This window comes from Squalius cephalus (genome assembly GCF_949319135.1).
Source record: "Squalius cephalus genome assembly, chromosome: 10".
NCBI classification, from domain to species: Eukaryota; Metazoa; Chordata; class Actinopteri; order Cypriniformes; family Leuciscidae; genus Squalius; species Squalius cephalus.
Genome location: NC_137131.1, coordinates 41987467 through 42009087, shown reverse-complemented (window position 1 = coordinate 42009087; position 21621 = coordinate 41987467). Strand labels below are relative to the sequence as shown.

At 36.1% G+C, this 21621-nt stretch overlaps 1 protein-coding gene across 3 annotated transcripts in view; it reads left to right on the top strand.

Moving 5' to 3' along the window:
- szt2 (SZT2 subunit of KICSTOR complex) overlaps positions 1-21621 on the top strand; it is a 153056-nt gene that overhangs the window by 70016 nt on the left and 61419 nt on the right. For all 3 annotated transcript variants that reach the window (XM_079882932.1, XM_079882931.1, XM_079882930.1), the window contains exons 33-50: positions 184-486; positions 2363-2501; positions 2590-2706; positions 2797-2866; positions 4760-4945; positions 5062-5328; positions 6762-7023; positions 8335-8409; positions 8496-8634; positions 9394-9502; positions 9675-9795; positions 10776-10928; positions 11038-11140; positions 13429-13540; positions 13822-13909; positions 16791-16909; positions 17789-17953; positions 21451-21535. In XM_079882932.1, the coding sequence (XP_079739058.1) occupies positions 184-486; positions 2363-2501; positions 2590-2706; positions 2797-2866; positions 4760-4945; positions 5062-5328; positions 6762-7023; positions 8335-8409; positions 8496-8634; positions 9394-9502; positions 9675-9795; positions 10776-10928; positions 11038-11140; positions 13429-13540; positions 13822-13909; positions 16791-16909; positions 17789-17953; positions 21451-21535 (2613 nt within the window). The remainder of the gene's footprint in view (positions 1-183; positions 487-2362; positions 2502-2589; positions 2707-2796; positions 2867-4759; positions 4946-5061; positions 5329-6761; positions 7024-8334; positions 8410-8495; positions 8635-9393; positions 9503-9674; positions 9796-10775; positions 10929-11037; positions 11141-13428; positions 13541-13821; positions 13910-16790; positions 16910-17788; positions 17954-21450; positions 21536-21621) is intronic.

Genomic DNA, 21621 nt, shown 5'->3' with positions numbered 1-21621 from the left:
AAGCGCTGTGATCAACCGATGAATCATTCACAGCAAGACTAAAACATTTAATAAGGACTTTAACAGAGTCCATTTTGATTTCATGTTATTTGTAAAGTTATATGAGCAGTTTTTTTGCACTTGTTAGTAAACTAGAAATATATGATAACATGTTCCTTGTATTAATCCTTTGCATATGCACAGAGAACGTGTCCGGCTGCTGCATCGTGACGGAGAGTGACACGGATCTGGAGGTGGAGTATCAGGAATGTGGGAATGGCAAAGCGGAGGCAGGAGAAGAGGAAGGAGGTGAAGGCGTGTCTCCATCTGACTCCAACACAGTCAACCAGGACGATGATTCCTTCAGTATTCTGGACGGAGACTCTCTGCTGGAGGTGGAGGGTCCGCAGCCGGAGATGCCGCCTCTGTTTGTTCACCTCACCTGCTCCGTCAACATGAAGAGCTGCCATGGCTCCATGCCCACGCAAACACTGCCAACCTGTCTGGGTGAGACACTACTGAGCTTTCTGCCGTCGACTTAACCTGTTTCCTACCCTTACAGACAATTAAAGTCTATTTAAAAACATTTATCTGTTTAATGTACAGTATAAGGAAGAACTCTTACAATAAAACATGCATTATATTTGCAAATTATTTAAATTGGAATATTAGCCAATTTGCAAGTCTATTAAAAATAAAAATATCATTCATTATTTTTTGTACTCTAAACATTTACAATGTAACAGGGTTGGCATGAAATATGGTTTGAAAAAGAAAGGAATATACAAATTCATCATATGACACTATTAATTTAACAGTTTATATGTTTTAAAGTCCCCCTGTAGTCAATAATTTTATCCCTTAAAACTCATCTTTGATCAACAAAATGACATATTTAAGTGTTTTTTTCCTTGGAAAAAAAACTCTTCATGCCTTAAAATAGCTTGAAATGTAACTCTACACCCTTGCCTCATTTAGTATACGCGGTTCTATGAATATGCAAATGAGCCCCGCCTCCACTCACTCACTCAGCTCAGAGATCCACTGGTTGACGATCACACGTTGATCTGATTGGTTACAAGGTAGTTTGTGACGTCAGAAACACCAGCGATTTCAAAGCGTGTTTTTGAGACTGTCTTTGGTTCACTGCAGTTTTAAGGAGGAAATACACAGCAATGGTGTCGACTTATGAATTTACACATGGTTAAAAACACTAAATAGACTTATAAACAACATCAAAAGCTTGATTTTCACCACAGAGGGACTTTAACAGGGTCATATTCTACACTTTTGTAGCATTTGTTTTTTTCCCTGAAGTCCACTTATGTCATTCTAAATCATAATTTTATTTTTCATAGCTATTTCTTTTAACCAGAGTCCTGTAAAGGTTTACATATATACATATTACAGTATTTTAACTTTTATCTAAATCAACTTACAATCGAGTAACTTTTTACAAGCAATTTCTGTATGTAAATGAAAATGATTGTGGTTATAAATGAGCTTTGTTCTGTATGTAAATTAGCTTTTTATGATTGGCTCTCCTCTTCACAATAAAAATCATGTTAATATTGAGTTGCCATCGCCAAGTTGCTATAGAAATACTAAGTGGGTATTTATATATGTAAATGTGGGCGGTCTTATGTTAATGAGCTTAAGGTTTGACCTGGAAATGTCATGAAAATGTTTATCCTGAATAAAACGTTATCATTTAAAAATTAAAATATAATTATTTAAAACTATTAATTCCAAGGATTGGTACCTTAATACGATTGATTGATCTAGAATTATTGTTAACTACTACAACTATTAAAAATTAGTTTTCATTGAAATAAAGTTGAAATAAAAATATTAGATGAAAACTTTAAACAAATTAGAAATGTCACCTTTGCAACTAACTGAAATAAGTTTAAGATGAAGTATAAAAATTGCAGAAACTTAAACTGAAATAAAATAAAGCTAAATAGAATATAAAATAAAACTATTAAAAATTATTTTCGTTCATTTAAATGAAGCTGAATTAAAATGTACATATTAGATGAAAACCTTTAACAAATTGGAAGTTTAAGATGAAGTACTGAAATCACGCAAATAAAGCTAAATAGAAAGTTAAAAAAATACAAATGACAAAAAAGCATAACAAAATAACTCAAATATAAAATGAAAATATAAAAGCTAATATTAATAATACCATAATAGTACATAAATATAGTAATATAAATACCATAATATAAATAAAGAACAACTCATTGGTGTGAAGAAGAGGAACCATAAACAGTATTTTGAGGGGTTTTTTTTATCTCAATTTTTATCCTTCTGATCAGTGTTAATCTGGGTCATGTGTTTTAAATAATATTAGTGAATATACATCTATGGTTTGCAGGTGAAGTCATAACCTGTCTTGAAAACGCTGAGAATCTTCAGTCGGTGGATCTGAATGAGTTGTCAGTCACTCTTGATATCTTTGTGCTCACGTTACCTCTGGAGATCGAGGTCATGGCCCCTGACTTCCACCACAACCGGTCAGTGATTGTGAACTGTCCTAGATTTATGAAAGACGAACAGCATGGGTTCAGCTAGAGCGATCATGATGGTTCTCTGTGCGTGCAGGTACACGTCTGAGAGCAGTGTGTCTCTGAACCGCTCCCCTGGACAGCCCTCATCGTATCGCTCTGACGAGGAGCTCATGGGGAACCTGGACGGCCTGCGCGGGGTTGGTGTGGAAAGGTCAGCGTTTAGAGGTCAACAGACATCATCTGTTGCCAAACGTCTTGAGCATTAACTCTTTATTTTGTCTCATTTTGTCATCTTCTGCAGTATGTCTGGAGATCCCCTGTCCAAACTTCCTATTCCACACAAAATGGCTGTTTTAGCCACCATGGACGAGGTGAGAATGCAAAGATTTAAATGAAAATGAAAAATTATAGTGATATTATTAAAAGATATTTTCATTATCTCAAACAATTATTCATCAATGAAGCAGTAATGAAAGTTAAACTCTTCCAAATATGATATGAATATGAAATTTGAAATATGCATGAAAGATCAGAACAGTTTATTATTGCAGGAGGAGGATCTGTCTTTTTCCGAATATATATATATATATATATATATATATATATACAGTGCTATGCATAAGTTTAGACACCGATGCTAAAGTTGACTAAAAAGAGGAATAAAAAATCATCTTTTGGAAATTGAACTTAATGCCTTGAAAAAATGAAAAATCCAACCTTTAAGGACACCAATTTTCTTTATGAATGAATAATGTATCGTAAATAAATAAATGTTCTTCCTTAAAATACAGGGTGCATAAGTCTGGACACCCCTATGTTAAATTCCCATAGAGGCAGGCAGATTTTTATTTTTAAGTATTTTTTTTGTATTTTTTTTTTAGGATACTATGCATCCTGATAAATTTCCCTTGGCCTTTGGAATTAAAATAGCCCCACATCATCACATAGCCTTCACCATACCTAGAGATTGGCATGGAGTACTTTCCATAAGATCATCTCTCAATGCAAATCAAACTAGCTATTAGGCTAACTGAAATAAAACCATGCCAATCTCTAGGTATGGTGAAGGCTATGTGATGATGTGGGGCTATTTTAATTCCAAAGGCCAAGGGAACTTTATCAGGATGCATAGTATCCAAAATTTTTTTTTTTAAAAATACTTAAAAATAAAAATCTGCCTGCCTCTATGGGAATTTAACATAGGGGTGTACTAACTTATGCACCATGTATTTTAAGGAAGAACATTTATTTATTTACGATACATTATTCATTCATAAAGAAAATTGGTGTCCTTAAAGGTTGGATTTTTCCTAATTTTTTAAATTAAGGCATTACGTTCAATTTCCAAAATATGATTTTTTATTCCTCTTTTTAGTCAACTTTAGCATGGGTGTATTCACTTATGCATAACACTGTATATATATATATATATATATATATATATATATATATATATTCTATTATGGTACTATTATGGTATTATTAATATTAGATTTTATATTTTCATTTTATATTTTAGTTATTTTGTTATGCTTTTTTGTCATTTGTATTTTTTTACCTTTCTATTTAGCTTTATTTGCGTGATTTAAGTACTTCATCTTAAACTTATTTTATTTCCAATTTGTTAAAGGTTTTCATCTAATATGTACATTTTAATTCAGCTTCATTTAAATGAACGAAAATAATAAAATATAATATAATATAATAATGTATATTTATTTATTTATTTATTGAGTTGCCATCGCCAAGTTGCTATATACCCTATCTTTATTTCATATATATATATAGTGGCGGAAGCAAGCTTGCATATTTGTTTACATTTTAATTTCAGTTTTAGTTTGAGATATCGGATATTGCTTGGATATTGTATATAAGCTTGTTTCCGCCATGGATAAAACATTTTTTACATTTAATTTACATCTTGCAATTCTGACTTTTTTGCATGATAAAGTAACAATTGAGATGCTAAAAAGTCAGAATTGTGAGATATAAACCTGCAATTCTGAGAAAAAAAGTCAGTCCTTTTTTCCTTAGAATTGAACTTTAAAAGTGTTTATATCTCGCAATTCTGACTTTATAACTTGTAATTGTGAGTTTATATATTGCAGTTCTGTGTCAGAAAGTCAGAATTGCATGATGTAATCTCACAATCGTGAGAGAAAAAAAAGTCAGAATTGTGAAATAAAAAGTCACATTTATCTTTAAGTTTTAGTCAATGAGTTTAATTTAGTTTAGTTTACGGTAATAACCCTGTCTCTTTTTAGATCCGTTGGCTCTTGGAGGATGAGATCGTCTCTGCTCTACGCCACTCTTCTGTCATCAGTTCCTCCACCCTGCAGAAAGTTTCCGAGCACGTGTGTCGTTCCAGCGGCCGCCCGCAGTGCCACTGTGAGGTCGTTCCCCTGCAGTTCGTATTCGGTCCCGAGCAGTCACTGGAAAAGTTTCAAGAGGTTTGAACTAATGCGATGACCTCTATTATTGGTGATAAGACTTCCCAGGAAAGGTCAAGAACGAGATTATGTTCTGCACTGCTGTTTAATAACACATCTCTGCTTCCTCCCTGCAGGAGTTCAAGAGGTTATCGTTTCCTGGTTACCTGCTAAATGCAGAGCAATACAACTTCCACTACGTCTCACTGAGTCGGCAGCGGTCTCACCGGCTCCAGGCTGCAAGACAGCTGTCTAACACCACTGCTCAGTACTCAGCGGGCACAGAAACAACATCCAAGCAAGCCAGCCTGTGTCCTGAGGTGGAGGATGGTGCCAAAGCATCAGCAAACGTCTCTACATCGGACAAAGAAGGAGAGCAAAAGAAAAAGGAGCTGGACGCTGAGGTGATTATTAAAAACCTTTCAACCATGCCTGAAGAAATGCTCCTTTTGTTCAATGACAAAGCTATCGTTTTAAGAATAACTCATGCAAATAAGAAAATCTATAAATAATGTGGGTAAATGTCACCAAAATGAATAAAAATGCACCTAAAATCAGATTCTGGGCAAAAAAAAAAAAAAAGCAGCCCTATATCTTGATTTTAATATTTAGAACATATCACATGAGCAAGAGTGTGATGTTGATGTGCAAATGTGATGTTGATTTTATATAAAAGTTCACTGAACAAGAAGTTAATTTTAAGTAACTTGCATTTTAGACACACTATTGTCTATATTGTTTGTTTTTGCTCTATTTTGCAAATGAAACTAATTCCAAACTAGTGTTGTAACGATACTGAAATTTCCAATTTCGATACGATACCTTGAAAAATATCGATATTTGATACCATGGCCATACAGATTTGTTATTATCTCATAACTTTTTGATAATTTGGGTAATTGTGTTGCAATAGCTTGCACATGGCATAGGGATGCTTTAATTGAATCGTTGAACTAGATTTACAAACAGCTTAAATGAACTACATGTAAATAAACAGAGCAAATGGTAAACGATAGCACAGATAAATGCAATAGAATAAAGGGACAAATTAAATAAACATGGCTTTAAGTTTTTCAGGTGGGTCGAACAATATTCAGGTATGAAATACTACAGAAATGAAAGTAATCAAATTACAGTGTAAAATAACAATGTACAATTTCATTGTAAAAATTAAATACAGATTAATGCTCACAATTAAAGTTACAAAAGTTATTCAGTCAAGAGCAGCGAGTGTTTATTTCTCTGTCTCTGAGGTCTATTAGGCTGCTGTCACTTTAAGAGTTTATGCACGGATCCAATACCGTTACACAACATGCGTTCTCTCAACTAGTTACATTCGTTCATACGGCATTTACCTAAATACTCGGCAAGTCAGGCAATGCAAGCACTATTCAACCAGAGCGAATGAGACGAGTGTGATAGGAAGCGGGTGTGTGTCAAGTTGCTGCCGAAGAGGAGAGAGAGCAAGAATGTTCAGATGGTATCGGTGTATCGATTTCGAGTACTTGAACGGTTTCAGATATTTCAGTATCAAAACATATCGAAATATCAATATTTTTGACAACACTATTAAAAAAAAAAAAACATCATAACAATTGCAAATAATGTAATTATGTGAGAAGAAAAAGTGTGCATTGAGACATGAAACTAGCATCAAATCAGTTGCCTGAGATAAAGGTTAGCTAAACAGTTTAGCATCATTATACTGAAATATATGATTACAGAAGGCAGTGATTGACCGTTCACATTCAAGTATCCCAAAGAGCCGTGTTATATTATAGATATAAATATTGTCTTATCTCTTCATCTGGATAATGATTGATGTGTTTTCCCGCAGCAGGTCGAGTGTGGAGTCACGGCGCAGCATCAGTCGAGGGATGACGGGGACATTCGGCCTTCAGCTGTTGACTCAGCCAGCGAGTCTCTCTCCGAGACCTCTGACCCCGGGCAGGTCAAACAGGCCGATGCCGAGGAGACTCGCCCTCAGACTGCTCACCTGCAGACCGGCAGCAGCACCGAACGCTCCTCTGATCACATGTCTCCTCCCAAAACACCCTCCGCTGCCAGCCTGGCCGAGTCCGTGCAGTCCGCCACACACAGTGAGTGTCACTGGACATACCTTAGAAATTTGTTCTGAGATCATGGGGCCTCATTTATGAAGAAGTGCATCCTAAATCAGCATCACTGCAGGTCCTTAAAGTCCCCCTGTGGTGAAAATCAAGGTTTTAATGTTGTTTATATGTCTAATGTGGTGTCTTTAATCTGCTTTAAGCCGTGTGTAAATTCATAAGTCGACACCATTGCTGAGTATTTTCTCCTTAAAACTGCAGTGAACCAAAGACAGTCTCAAAAACATGCTTTGAAATCGCTCAAGTCACAAACTACCTTGTAACCAATCAGATCAACGTGTGATCGTCAACCAGTGGATCTCTGAGCTGAGTGAGTGAGTGGAGGCGGGGCTCATTTGCATATTCATAGAACCGCGCATACTAAATGAGGCAAGGGTGTCGAGTTACATTCAAGCTATTTTAAGGCAATGAAAAAACGTTTAAATGTCATTTTGGTGATCAAAGATGAGTTTTAAGGGATAAAATGATTGACTACAGGGGGACTTTAAGTCTTAAATATCTTAAATGTTATTGGAAAAGTCTTAATTATCATTTCAAGAGGTCTTAAATTTGATGACAGAAAAACAAGAATCATGATATGGCTTAGTGTGATGATTAAACTTTAAAAGGCTCTGATTTAAATGTGAGCGCTGTGGACGTTTCTAAGCAAAAATGCGGTGCTGTTGCATGTTCTAAAGGCTCGGAGTTTCAGAGCAGTTTGAGATCGAGTACCATGTATTTATGTTGAGGGATTGCTTATTTATCTACTGTTGACGAATTATGACAATGTTTACCTTATGGTGTTTATATCATACCTGCAAACTCTTTGCATTTATAAAAAGCGCAGCTGCATTGTATATAGGGTTTACCAGGGAAATCCTTGCATTTCAGCTTTTTCTTAAGAGCTACATGCTGCATTTTCTTTCATCGGGTGGATAAATGAATATATTCGGCCGAAACAACAATTTTCCATTTCGGGCAAAAAAGTTTTTGAAATTCATTGACCGAAATGGTGACGTTTAATTACTGCTTCTCCGATGACGCATTATCATATCGGCAAACTCTTGTTGTATAAAGGGTTTAACAGGTTTAACTGCTATATTCCCATAAGATCCACCTGCTATCAGAGAGTGAAATGGCATTTTCATTCAAGCTAATGTGCATTCTTAAAATCTAAACAATTAGGAGAAGATAAGAATGGTATTAATTTGATTTGCTCAGGTCTTATAAATGAGGCCCCTGGTTGTTTAGTTAGATTCTAAAAGTAAAGTTAATAAAGGCTTTGATTGCTGTTGCTTTCAGGCAGTGGGAAACTGCGGCCCAGTCGAGTTCAGAGCGTCGTCTCCAGTCAGGGAAGCCTGGACTCAGACATGCTAGGTGAGACTTCACACAACAGACAACATGGTCACACTCACACTCATCATTCCTCATGGTCCTTCTCCTCTCTGCTGTTTGTGTTTCAGGTTATGATGGCGGCAGCAGTGATTCTGAGTGTGAAGGACCCACGATGAATGAGCAGGAGAGACAGACGCCTCTCATGCCTGATTTCTGGCTCATCATCAGAATTCATCAGGACAGAGTGGAGGTTTTCTCCCACGCCAGGTACTGCTCGGCACGCAGCTTACGAAATTCACATTCAGAAAGCACCAAATGCAAGCAAAAGGATCGGCTGGTAGACTTTGTTCAAATCACAATTTAAGAAAGATGGTTTGACACTTGATTTTTATATGAATCAACATGAAGTGATTTTCTAAGCAAGCATCACTATTATTATTATTGCTCATACTTGGGTTTTTTCCACTTATTAAACAGCAGCACAGTCTCATAGTTTGTTGCATGAACATGAATGAAAATAAAAATCAAAAATTAATATAAATGATAATGGATTGATTATTTAATAATTATTCATTAATTAAAAATTTTTTTTAACTTATTAATACATAATTTTTATATATATATACACAATTTTTTTATAAATGGTATGTAAATAATACTCTTTCATTTAAATGTTTTATGTTGACTTCAATGCTGTTATGCAAGCTTTTGTAATAAAACAAAGTATCAAAGAATATCAAAACAATTATTTTCTGTAATTTATGGAAAGGTTTTCAGTACCAATTTGTGTAAACTGCCAAAAAAAAAAAAGTTTTTGTTATCCTCGTAAGTTTTCAGCTTATAATGAGTGTTCAGTGTTGTTGTAAATATGTGAAGCATACAAATGAGCAGAATATCTGTTTGTAGTGCTTAAAATGCAAACTTAAGTTTTCCCCAGACGTGCAAACAAAACTGAGTTTTGCATTTTTCCTGCTGAGACACTTTGTACTGTTTGAATCTTGTGAATCTTGAACATTGTGCTGGCAGGAGTTTTAACAGAGCGAAAGAGGAGGAAGAGGAAGAGATTCCAGAATACCTGCGTCTTCATCAGCTGGTGGTGAGGAGGATTGGAGAAATGTGCCGAATAGTCAACCAGGTAAAGAATAGCCTAGCCTTTTCACTGTCAGCATGGTCCACTTTGCAGCTTATTCTAGCCAATAACTGCTCACTTAGTGAGAAAATCCCACTATCTCTGGTTCATCACACCAGATCCTCTACCACTGTTTCCACTCTGTTGCTCTTTAACCTCTCATTGACTCTCTCCACAGCGCCTCCTACTACAAGACCTGCATGATAGTCACGTGTGCCATTCTCTCCTGGTTGCTGAGAGTGAAGAGGACATCTGGAAGAACGAGTCGCTCTACCGGCCCAGGATGACCAACTCTGATGGTACAAAACCCAGCCGGATGACAGACACACACACACTCTTTCTACAAGCCATGGCCATATACATACCAGAGCAGGAGTCCACAGCCTCTTTGACATGGTCAAACAATTCATTTTAATCACTTGCGCATGTTTAATCTATAAATTATGATTCCAAATTTCTTAATCTATAAAAACCTTAATTATTGTAAAAACCTTAATAAATGTTGCTCAAACCCTGCTCCGGATCCATATATATGCCTTGATTTCTTGATTTTGAAACATCAAGCTTTTATTTTGTCTGAAAACAGAAGAGAGACCTTAAAGTCTTTTCTTTTGTTGACAACAGCCGGTTTATGAGCGCTTGTTATTACAGGTTTGGGAAGATGGTTGGCACATGTTGCATTCCCAAATGCACATTAGAACCGACCCGAACTCTGAAACGTAATTTATTTAATTAAATAGCAACCACAACGCAATAATCGCACAAAGCCAATTAAATTTCATTTAATCGTTCAGCCCCATACCATGCGTATGGCTTTGTTTAAATTAAATCTGTCGATGTTGTTGCTCTCTTGATACGCAGAAGAAAGTTAATAGCGCCGGATGATGCCGCTGTGAAATTGAGCACAATTTACAAGAATACAAACAAACACACAGACTTAAAAAAAAGCCTGTCGGGAAGGTCAATTCAAGGGTAGTGATAATGAGACAGCAGTGCGAGTCTGAGCGCTCGCCTCATTGACTGCAATTTTATAACTGCTGTTTAGCATGAATTACTGCACTGATGTCCTAATATGGCCTGTTGTTCTGCCTCAGACTGTGTAAATGAATTGGATCCGGTCGACCACAGAGATGAACGCTCAAATGCTTCATTCGTATTGTACAACTTGAGGTGCTCTGCGGGCCTGTTGAGTTCAGATAATCCTGCTAATCTCTCTTTTGTTATGAAATTGTTAAGATGAAAGTCTAATCCCCATAATTGCACCTTTTTTCCGGCCCAGACTACAACGCCGATGAGAGCTATCAGCCGCGGGACTATCTCGCCGCCACTATGCAGTTCATACCGGGTTACTTCGCCTGTGACGTGGTCTGGAGCACCGTTATTTATATTCACCCACGGCTCAAAATGGGGCCCAACATGGGCGTGTCCCGGGGTGAGTGACACCTCAGTGGACCAATCAGCTGGACACATTTTTACCATGTAAAAACTGGTGTGCTTGTTGTACCCCAAGATGATATTCTTCTTCTCTCTGACTCTCTCAGCTATGCAGGCTCTGCGCTCCGTTCTAAACGCCTTTTGTGTGGTCAACCGCAAAAACATGTTTGTCTATCAGGAGCGCACCACCAAATCTGTGTTCTACCTCCGGTGAGTCTGAAGCTCACAATGTCTCCATATTGGTGACTGACCAGTTTGAGTTTTTCAGTGGATGATGTTGATATCTGGAGAACATAGTAAACCGCTATGGGTGAAAACATCATCCAAATGCGTGTATGTGAATGTTTTTGAAAGAAGTCTCTTATGCTCACCAAATCTGCATTTATTTGATCAAAAATACAGCAAATGTTTTTACAGTTTAACATTACTGTTTTCCATTTGAATGCATTTTAAAATGTAATTTATTCCTGTGATCAAAGCTGATTTTTCAGCATCATAACTCTAACTAAACAGTTCATATTTTTGTGGAAACTGTGATTAAAAAAAAAACAGGATTCTTTGGTGTTCAAAAGAACAGCATTTATTTGAAATGGAAATCTTTTGTTACATTATAAATGTCTTTACTGTCACTTTTGCTCAATTTAATGCATCCTTGCTGAATTTTTTTTATTTAAAGAAAAAAACAAAACTATATAATAAGTTACTAACCCCAATCTTTTGATCAGTAGTGTATCTGTTTCTATAGTTTGTTTTCTGATTCTTTTATTTGTAGATTTATCACCCTAATTGGAGTCCTCATTGTTTTGTGCCAGATAAATCCAGCTCTGATTACCAAATAAATCTCATTAAAAAATATATTGTTCCCTTAAATAGCCTGAGTGCAATTAGATACATTTAGTTGGTGAACTGTTGTGTTTGTAGTTGCTTGTAGTTTGTGAAGCTGACATTTCCAGCTAACTTCCCTAAATGTCGATGTCTGATTCACATTATTTATTTAAAAAAATAATTAAAAGCAGAAAATGTGCTGATATACTGTATCTGTCTGTAAAATATCTCTACAACTGCTCCATATGTGGCTTCTCTCTTTCTCTCTCACTATAATCTACTGTAAGATTACACCTGTGTACAGCTGGTATTAAGATGTGTTTTGGTCGATCGGATCACAAGTGGATGACGCTAAATACAGGTGTAAACAGGGTCTAAAACAAGTTGAGCTTGTCCACTTTAAACCACTTCCAGAGGGAGTTGAAAACACATTAGACCGGATTGCTTTCGTAGTGTAAACGCTCAAGTGGTCGAATGTGTTCAAACAGCCACAAAAGACCGTCTACTCTCCGTCTACTGAAGTAAAGCATAAACATTATGGGAAGAGATCTAGCCAGATGGGATTTAAACTTTGTCGACTGAAGATCCAAGTTTGGTTTGAAGAGGAAAAATTTACCAAGCACAATGTTCTCTTACGTTCCTGACTTCTAACACACACTGGCTGTCAGAGCACAGATGGAGGCTGATGCTCTCCGTGTGTTTTTCTGTGGTCTCTGGGCATTCATACAGTGCTGTGCAAAAGTCTTAGGCATGTTAATACCCCCCCCCCCCCCCCCCCCCCCAAAAAAAATGGTTTTAAGTCAGTTATTTATATCTTTTGCTGTTGTGTGTCAGTAGGAAATATCAGTTTACATTTCCAAACATTCTTTTTGCCATTAATTGTAATAATCCTGTGAGATTTGTGTATGCACAAGGAGTCTGACAACAGCCGGTCTGATCTGATCTCACCATCATCGAGTCCGTCTGGGATTACATGAAGAAACAGAAGAAACTGAGACAGACTAAATCCAGAAGAACTGCGGGAACGTCTCTGAGATGCTTGAAGAAACCTTCCTGCAAAGCTACAGTACTGTGAAAGCACTGGCACTTGTGTTAAAATGCTGTAAAGTGAGAATGCTTTCAAAAATAAAATCATAAATTGAATTTATTTATGATTTAACTTCTATTAACTAATTCAAATCAATATATGGTGTAACGACCCTTTGCTTTTAAAGCGGCTTTTGTCCAGGAACACTTGCGCATAGTTTTTCAGGGAGCTTTGCAGGAAGGTTTCTTCAAGCATCTCGGAGACGTTCCCGCAGTTCTTCTGGATTTAGTCTGTCTCAGTTTTTTCTGTTTCTTCATATATATAAATTTTTGGGGGATATTAACATGCCTAAGACTTTTGCACAGTACTGTATGTAAATTGTGCAACCTTATTTTGTCCATTAAATCGAAAGATCTGAAAAAACCCCATACATAAACCCACCCATAGACCCTTCCCTCAAAGAAATCAGGACAGAAGTGGTTGAAAGTGGAGATATGGATTAAAACACTAGGTGTAAACGGGAATGTGTCTCCCTCGTTTACTTGTGATCCGATCGACCAAAACGGGGCCTAAATAATCGCTAGAATTTTCTTTAAATTCTTTTCATGATCTTGACCTTCTCGTCCCACCTGTCTTGTCTCCACAGGCTCTCAGAGACGTCTCAGGCAGGGAAGTACAGTGATTTGGATGGAAACATGCACACACGCTCTGTCGGTCTGGCCCGCAGCCAAGAGCCGCTGGGCTCCGAGGACCTCACGGTAACATTCACATACTGTCACTTCTCATTACGCTTTAGGAAACCAGAGCCCTCAGGAGCCATTAGGGCTCCGATCCCCTTCCGGAGTGAATGATTTACCTGCTACTTGCAAAGCACTGACCTGTCCTTGTGTTTACGCCATTTATGAGGCTCATTCTGATGAGATAAGCAATAGAAGATCTGAGTAATTATGTGTTTATTGCCTGGAAAAGAAGCGTAGAGCGTGCTCCCATGTGCCTGATGTGATGTAAGTATGTTATAACATGTATCTTGTGTTCATAGGGATCACGCTCGTCTCTGGAAGGCTCAAGGCCGGTTGGACTGGTGGACAAACACATTTTGCTGCTGGTGCATGGCGTGGGGACTGCAGGTGAGAGACAGGGACAGATAAATGTGTGAAAACAGTGACATGAAACACAAGATGCAATGAAGTGTGTTGTTTCTCTTAGGGATATTACACGACTACAGGCAACACTGCTTCTCAAACCAGACTAAATATTCTTGCATTCATATACAAACTAGAAAGAACACAACCAAGTGGAATAGAAAAGTGCACCGATACCTGAGAGGAGTTTTTAGCAGTTGAAATGGTTTAACAAGAAAGAGGCATGTATGACAAAAAACTGCCTTTATCTTAATTTTGAGGAGCAAATATTTATTAGTTCTTTATTATGACTATTTTGCACACATTTTAGAATAATGGAAAAATTATTAAAACATAATAATGAAGTATAAGAATTATGCAGTGACTGAAACATGTTCAGGGTTTCCGCGGGGTTGTAAAAGGCAGTAAAAGGTAGTAAATTAAATTATGGCAAATTAAGGCCAGTAAAAAGTAGTAAAAAGTAGTAAACGTCATCTGACGAGGTAGTAGGCTACATTTTCGTTAGTGCGTTAGATTTTCCGTTTGGCGAGTAAATCTCAAAAGGCTATCCGCCACACTGGCGAGTGAATGTTCATCATACCAAAATAGTAATAAAAAAATATTACAATTGCCTTTTGTAATGTTATGATGCCTGGAAATTAGTTCAAATCTCCTGCGAATCTAGAGCGAGCGAGCGAGCAAAAGCGCGCATGCAAACCGTGTAGCGAGCGCACGGCAGAGAGGGAGAGACCTTGCGTGTGTGTGTGTGTGTCTCTCTCTCTCTCTCTCTCTCTCTCTCTCTCTCTCTCTCTCTCTCTCTCTCTCTCATGCAGTGGTGACGCGTTCATATAAACGGCACCTAAACGCTGTAAAAAATATATTATGACATTTTAATTGTTTATTAATTATCAAGTGTTTCTGTGTCAGCTGCAAAGCTGAAGTTGACACTGACTCGCGATCTTCGCAGTAGTGAACGCGCCGGAGAAAAATGCATTTCTTACGGATTAGCCTATAGCCTAATTTTATTTAGTTTTGAATGGTTCTGGTTAAAAGTAGAAATTTCAAGCTTTCTGTAGATAATAGATATAGGATATTTCTAATTTGTTTAGGTCTGTGAGGCGAGTATACGCTGAGTTTCGTTGAGGTTCATGTCTGAACGTGTCGTGATTATACAAAATAATGAAACATGGATTAAAATTAAGATAAAATTAATACAAAACGAAATTCGTTTCAAAGAGAGGCTTTGTGTTTTCTGTTTGATGTCTCTGTGAAAGTTTTAAAAGCATCCTTAATGGAGAACGAACGGTTAGGCTACAGGTTTTTTTCCTCAAATGCAAACACAAAATAAGACAAAATACTTTTTAAAAAGACAAACCATCAATTTTTAGGGAAAAAATATGGATTTATAGCTTTTGAAAAAAAATATGGATGGATTAATAGCGTTTTGGAAAAAAATCTGAATGGATTTATAGCGTTTTGGAAAAAAATCTGGATGGATTTATAGCGTTTTGAAAAAAAAATCTGGATGGAAAGATATTTCATGTCTTTACTTGTCACTTTACTTAACACTTAACACTGCTACAGTTGAAGTTTGAAGCCTGTTGGTAGTAAAAATATTGTGATGGTAGTAAAATAGGTGGTAAAAAGGTAGTAAATTCAATTCAAGAATCTCTGTATAAACCCTGATGTTACCAAAAGTTTGTCATGTTACTTATTTCATGTATATATTACATTTATATTGACAAAATTAAAATAAAATAAAAAAAACAACAACAAAAAGGGTAAAACCCTAATGGAAGATCATTTTTATATGTGTGTATGTATTACACAATACCACTCAAAAGTATGTGGTCTGTAAGATGTATTTATCTATATTTTTTATATAGCTGCTTTTATTCAGCAAGGATGCATTGAATTGATCAAAAGTTTCTACTTCAAATAAATGCTGTTCTGTTAAACTTTCTGTTCATAAAAGAATCCTGAAAAAAAAATGTAATCACAGTTTCCACAAAAATATGAAGCATCACAACTGTTTTCATTATTGATAATAATCATAAATGTTTCTTGAGCAGCAAAACATCATATTAGAGTGATTTCTGAAGGATCATGTGACACTGAAGACTGGAGTAATGATGCTGAAAATTCAGCTTTGATCACAGGAATAAATTACATTTGAACATATAATACAATAGATTTATTATTATTATTATTATTATTGTAATAATATTTTACAATATTACTGTTTTAAATGTATTTTTGATCAAATAAATGCAGCCTTGGTGAGCAAATGAGACCTCTTTCTGAAAACTTAAAGACCTATATATATATATATAGGTTTGGGGTCTTTAAGATTTTTTCATGCGTGTGTATATATATATGGTGCGTAAAATATAAATTCAGTCAAGTGTGCCCAAACTTTTATCTTGAGGAAGTTGAGCATACAGCAAAGATTTAGATAAGTAAAAAAAAAAAAAAAACTTTTAAGTACAGAGAAACCGCATTGATTTTCAGCACAGTCAAACTCTCAGGACTCTCCGACAGCACATACAGTGGCGTCAGCATCAGACAGGAGGCGCTGTTGGTCTTCGCACCCGTCCTGCTTTTATTACGCCCATGAGTCATTTCATTCCTGTAAATGTTTTACTTCACTCCCAAAGTGTAACCATACAAATCATTTACAGTCTATCAGATTAATTTTAAATGCATATTTGTAATTTATTGGGGCTGTTCTTGCTTTAGCGAGCAGCTCTGAGGGATATCGGCACCTGCTAGCGAGGCTTAATTTATAAATCGAAAGTCAATATGAAATGGCTTCCAATCTGTGAACAATTTTACTTGCATAATATGTCATATATTATAGTGAGATGTTATGTTTTGTGATGTACAGGTCCAGAGATCACTGATGAATTGGTGAAGGTATTGAGGAAGCGTCTGGACGAGGCCACGCTGGACATTATTACAGTCATGCTGGTCAGGAACTGTAAACTGACGCCTGCAGACGTGGAGGTGATCTCTCTTTCTCCGTCTCTCTTCTCAACCCTCTTTTTTCTGTGTCTGACTTGTTCCTAACCACAGGCTGGTGCAGAACAGATTAAAGTCCCCCTGTGGTGAAAATCAAGCTTTTAATGTTGTCTTTTTAATATGCTTTAAGACAAGCCATGTGTAAATTCATAAGTCGACACCATTGCTGAGTATTTCCTCCTTAAAACTGCATTAGACCAAAGACAGTCTCAAAAACACGCTTTGAAATCACTGGTGTTTCTGACATCACAAACTACCTTGTAACCAATCAGATCAACGTTTGATCGTCAACGAGTGGATCTCTGAGCTGAGTGAGTGAGTGGAGGCGGGGCTCATTTGCATATTCATAGAACCGCACATACTAAATGAGGCAAGGGTGTCGAGTTACATTCAAGCTATTTTGAGGCATGAAGAAAATTTTTTCAAGGAAAAAACTTTTAAATATGTAATTTTGTTGATCAAATATGAGTTTTAAGGGATGAAAAGACTTTAAGCAAATGATATTTACCTTTCTCGATACAGAGACAGACATTTGTGAAAAAATGGCATAAAAGTATCATAAAATAAAACTCATGCACTGAGTCTTCTAAAGCCTTTTTGCTCTTTTCTGATTTTTTAATTACTTTTTGCTTTGAATCAAAGCTTTTAATGTATTGATTCATCTCAGAGCGAGTTTTTTATTGAAGATTTTTTGAAGTATCACTGAAAAGCTGCTGAAGGTGCGGCCTCTGTTTCTCTCATACATCAGAGGGTCAGTTTCCGACTGTGGGCGCTCAGCTGGCATGCCGTCTGAGATTGAATGGTTGGATAATAGACTGTGGATGTGATCATTTCTTCAGTTCCACTCTTTCTTCTTCGTCTCAGTTCATTCAGCCTCCCGGCTCTCCGGCGACGGAAGTGATGGAGTTCTGTCTGCCTCAGTACTGTGTGCCGTGGATCCAGGCCGTGGCTCACTACCTCCGCCAGAACCTCCTCATCTTCCTCCACATCCCCAAATACACCGACAGCAACATCGAGCACCACTTCAAGGTACACTCAATCTGATCCCGCCGAGACAGACTGACAGACAGACACATTCACAGTGCTTTGATTCATAGAGATGGTCACGTGTCAGAGAAGCACTTCTGTAGATTTAGGTTTAGAAATGATATTATAAATCTGTACAATGTTCCCTGATTTAAACAACAGAACAGTTTATACACTGCAGAATATACCAAAACATTTAAATATGATTTAAATATATATTTATTTATTTATTTTAAGCCTTTGTGAACAAATATTACACAGGGGTACAATGACTTGTGAATCATAAAATGTAAAAGATAAAATATTAAAGAATTATCACAGGTTTTATTTTGAATTATTATTGTAATTATTATTAATAAACACTGAAATTATGTATTATTATTTTCATTATTTCATTCATATTTTTGAACTGAGTATTTTGCAAAACACTTTCTTTATATAGAGGCTTATTTCTTTTGCAAAATATTCAGTGTGTGTATATATATATATATATGAAGAGTTCAGATGCAAAAGCCTCTAAGTGCCATCTGAAATTTTCTTCTAGAATGATCATTTTTATCAAGCTTGTATATTTAAGTTCAGTAATTTCACTTAAATGGCAATTAATAGGTAATTTTCATTGCCATTTAAGTGAAATTACTGAACTTAAATATACAAGCTTGATAAAAATGATCATTCTAGAAGAAAATTTCAGATGGCACTTAGAGGCTTTTGCATCTGAACTCTTCATATATATATATATATATATATAGTGCACACTTTTCTTTTTCTAAAGAAATAATTCTTCGCTTTCACAAATAATTTTTAAATTAGCTTTTGAAATCCATTGCCCAGAAATATGGGCATTTACGTAAAGCTTAAAGGGCACCTATTATGCCCCTTTTTACAAGATGTAATATTGGTCTTGGGTGTCCCCAGAATGTATTTGTGAAGTTTCAGCACAAAATACCCCACAGTTAATTTATTATAACCATTTGAAAATGTCATTTTTGGGGCCTGTTTTAAAAAGAGCTGTTTTGGTGTGTACCACCTTAAATGTAAATGAGCTGCATATCCCCGCCCTGCTGGACCCAGATGATGAAGAGACTCCAGCAGAAGAAACACGAATGAGAATGGACCAAGACGTCTCGGAATGGTTATTTGATACATTTAAGTACTTAATATAGAGTTTTAATCGTGTCCCCTTTGTAATTATGGATGTGCAACACACACACACACACATTATGATAACTTTCGCGCAATTTTTTGAAACTACACACACACAAATACTGTGATAACGTTTGCTGAGTAGAAACTAAATTATATTTATGCGAGGGGTGCTGTTGCGTCATGTTGACATTACTTGCACAGGTGCTTATGTGGCAAATGTGAGAAGATGGCTACAGTTTGTTGAGACATCCTATGGCATCCTTTGACGACGACAATAGCTTTAGACGCATTTGTTGATGAACTGACATCGATTGAAATGACTAGCAAAAATCATAAAATACACTTACTTCTTCTGGAGGTGACGTTGGATCGCGAACAGTAGGCAACGATCCACACTTGAGGATTAACTTTGACCCTCGTTCACTAAAGAGTCAGTCAGAAAATGATTCGCACAAACAACGTATTTAGGAAGTTTAAGTGGCGCCTTTTCTTCATAAATAAAATCCATCCGCTGTGTTTTCAGTGGCTCTGATGTCAGTGAAGACTACTATGTTCATTCTTACATCCCAAAACAGAACACCGGCTGTCGTTGAAACAATGGCGATGGTGTACAGATCACCGAGGGCGGGGTAACCACAGTGTCAATCAAACCACGTCGGTGGGGCTTAGCGCAATTCTACGTCACAGTGAGAGCAATCTTAGAACAGCTCGTTCTGAGACAGTGCTTATGATTTATTGAGATTGTAAAAAAAACCACTGGGTGGATTTTTATCATTCTAGGGTGGTTTTGCTCACACACTACCAACACACATTTATGTTCAAACACCATGTAAAAGTGAATTTTGTATAATAGGTGCCCTTTAAAGAAAGTTTTTATTATTATTATTTATTACTACATAAGTTTATTATTTCTCTCAACTGAATATTTTGCAGATGAAATATGCCTTTTTTTTAAAAGTCTTAAATTTTTCACTTCCACAAATCATTTTAAAATGGTCTGATGAAATCCATTGGTCAGAAATACTGCTGATTACGTAAATATATATATATATATATATATGTTAAAAAAAAGTGTAACGAAGTTGTTTGCAATAAGCGGTTTATACTTTGATGTGCGTGTGAAGCGAACCACCACAGATAACGTGTGAGCGCAGCAGAGCTCTGCAAATGTGTTCAGACATTTCTGCTCTCTGAGTGAGTGTGGTTCGGTTTAACAGGTCAGCGAGAGTTCATTCAGAGAGCTCCCATAATACACTTCTCCACCGGGGGGGCAGGACATAAAAACACACTTTTAGAAGCTAATATGTGATTAAAATTTAAAGTGCACAATAATCATGGTGCTTTTCTCACAGAATAGCGAACAGGTGATTATAATTACAACTTGTCTGCATTTAGTACCTTTTTAAACCTGCCATAGAAATAGAGTTTGTAAAAAAGGCAAACATTATCTATTAATTACAAATATCAGTACCTAATCATATCTTTAATAATGAAAAATCTATAATTATGGCCAGTACCGATATGATTAACAATAATATTGTGCAACTTCAAATGAGAATCATTATGAAGATATAAAAATAAATAAATAAAATATGCATACATCATTTTTTGGTTGCTCTTTGCTTTAAGATTCTAAAATTAGTTATTAACAATGAATTAACAATACAAAATACTTCCAAAGCATTTATTAATCTTAATGCTAATTTCAACATTTACATTACTGAAATCGAAAAGTATATCCGTTAATATTAATCAATGGACCTGAGCTAACGTTACCAAAGATAAATAAATACTGTAACAAATTAATTGTTCATTGTTTGTAATCTATTTTTGACCAATATCAGTACCTAATCAAACCTTTAATAATGAAAAATCAATAATTATGGCCAGTACCGATATGATTAACAATAATATTGTGCAACTTCAAATTGGTATCATTATGAAGATATAAAAATAAATAAATAAAATATGCATACATTTTTTGGGGTTGCACTTTACAATAAGATTCCATTTATTAACATTAGTTAATTTATTAGTTACCATGAATTAATTTATTAGTTACCATGAATTAACAATACAAAATACTTCTAAAGCATTTATTAATCTAATTTCAACATTTACATTACTGAAATTGAAAAGTATATCTGTTAATATTAATCAATGGACCTGAGCTAACGTTACCAAAGATGAATAAATACTGTAACAAATGAACTGCTCATTGTTTGTAAATGTCAGGTAATGCATTAATTAACGTTAACTAATGGAACATTATTGTAAAGTGTAACCATTCTTTTTAGATTATCAGTCTCCATAAATCTGTTTTCTTTGTTTCTCTCTGTTTTCTCTCTTAGCATTACTTCCATTTGAGCAGCGAGCTGCCGGATCATGACATCTACCTGTACAATAAACCTGGAGGCCAAGGAACCGGAGGCAAAGGTAAAGACACTTATATTCCCCCATCCGCGTCTCGTTTTTCTCGGGTTTGATTTGTATCTCGCTGTGACTCCTTTAGCGCCTCCTAA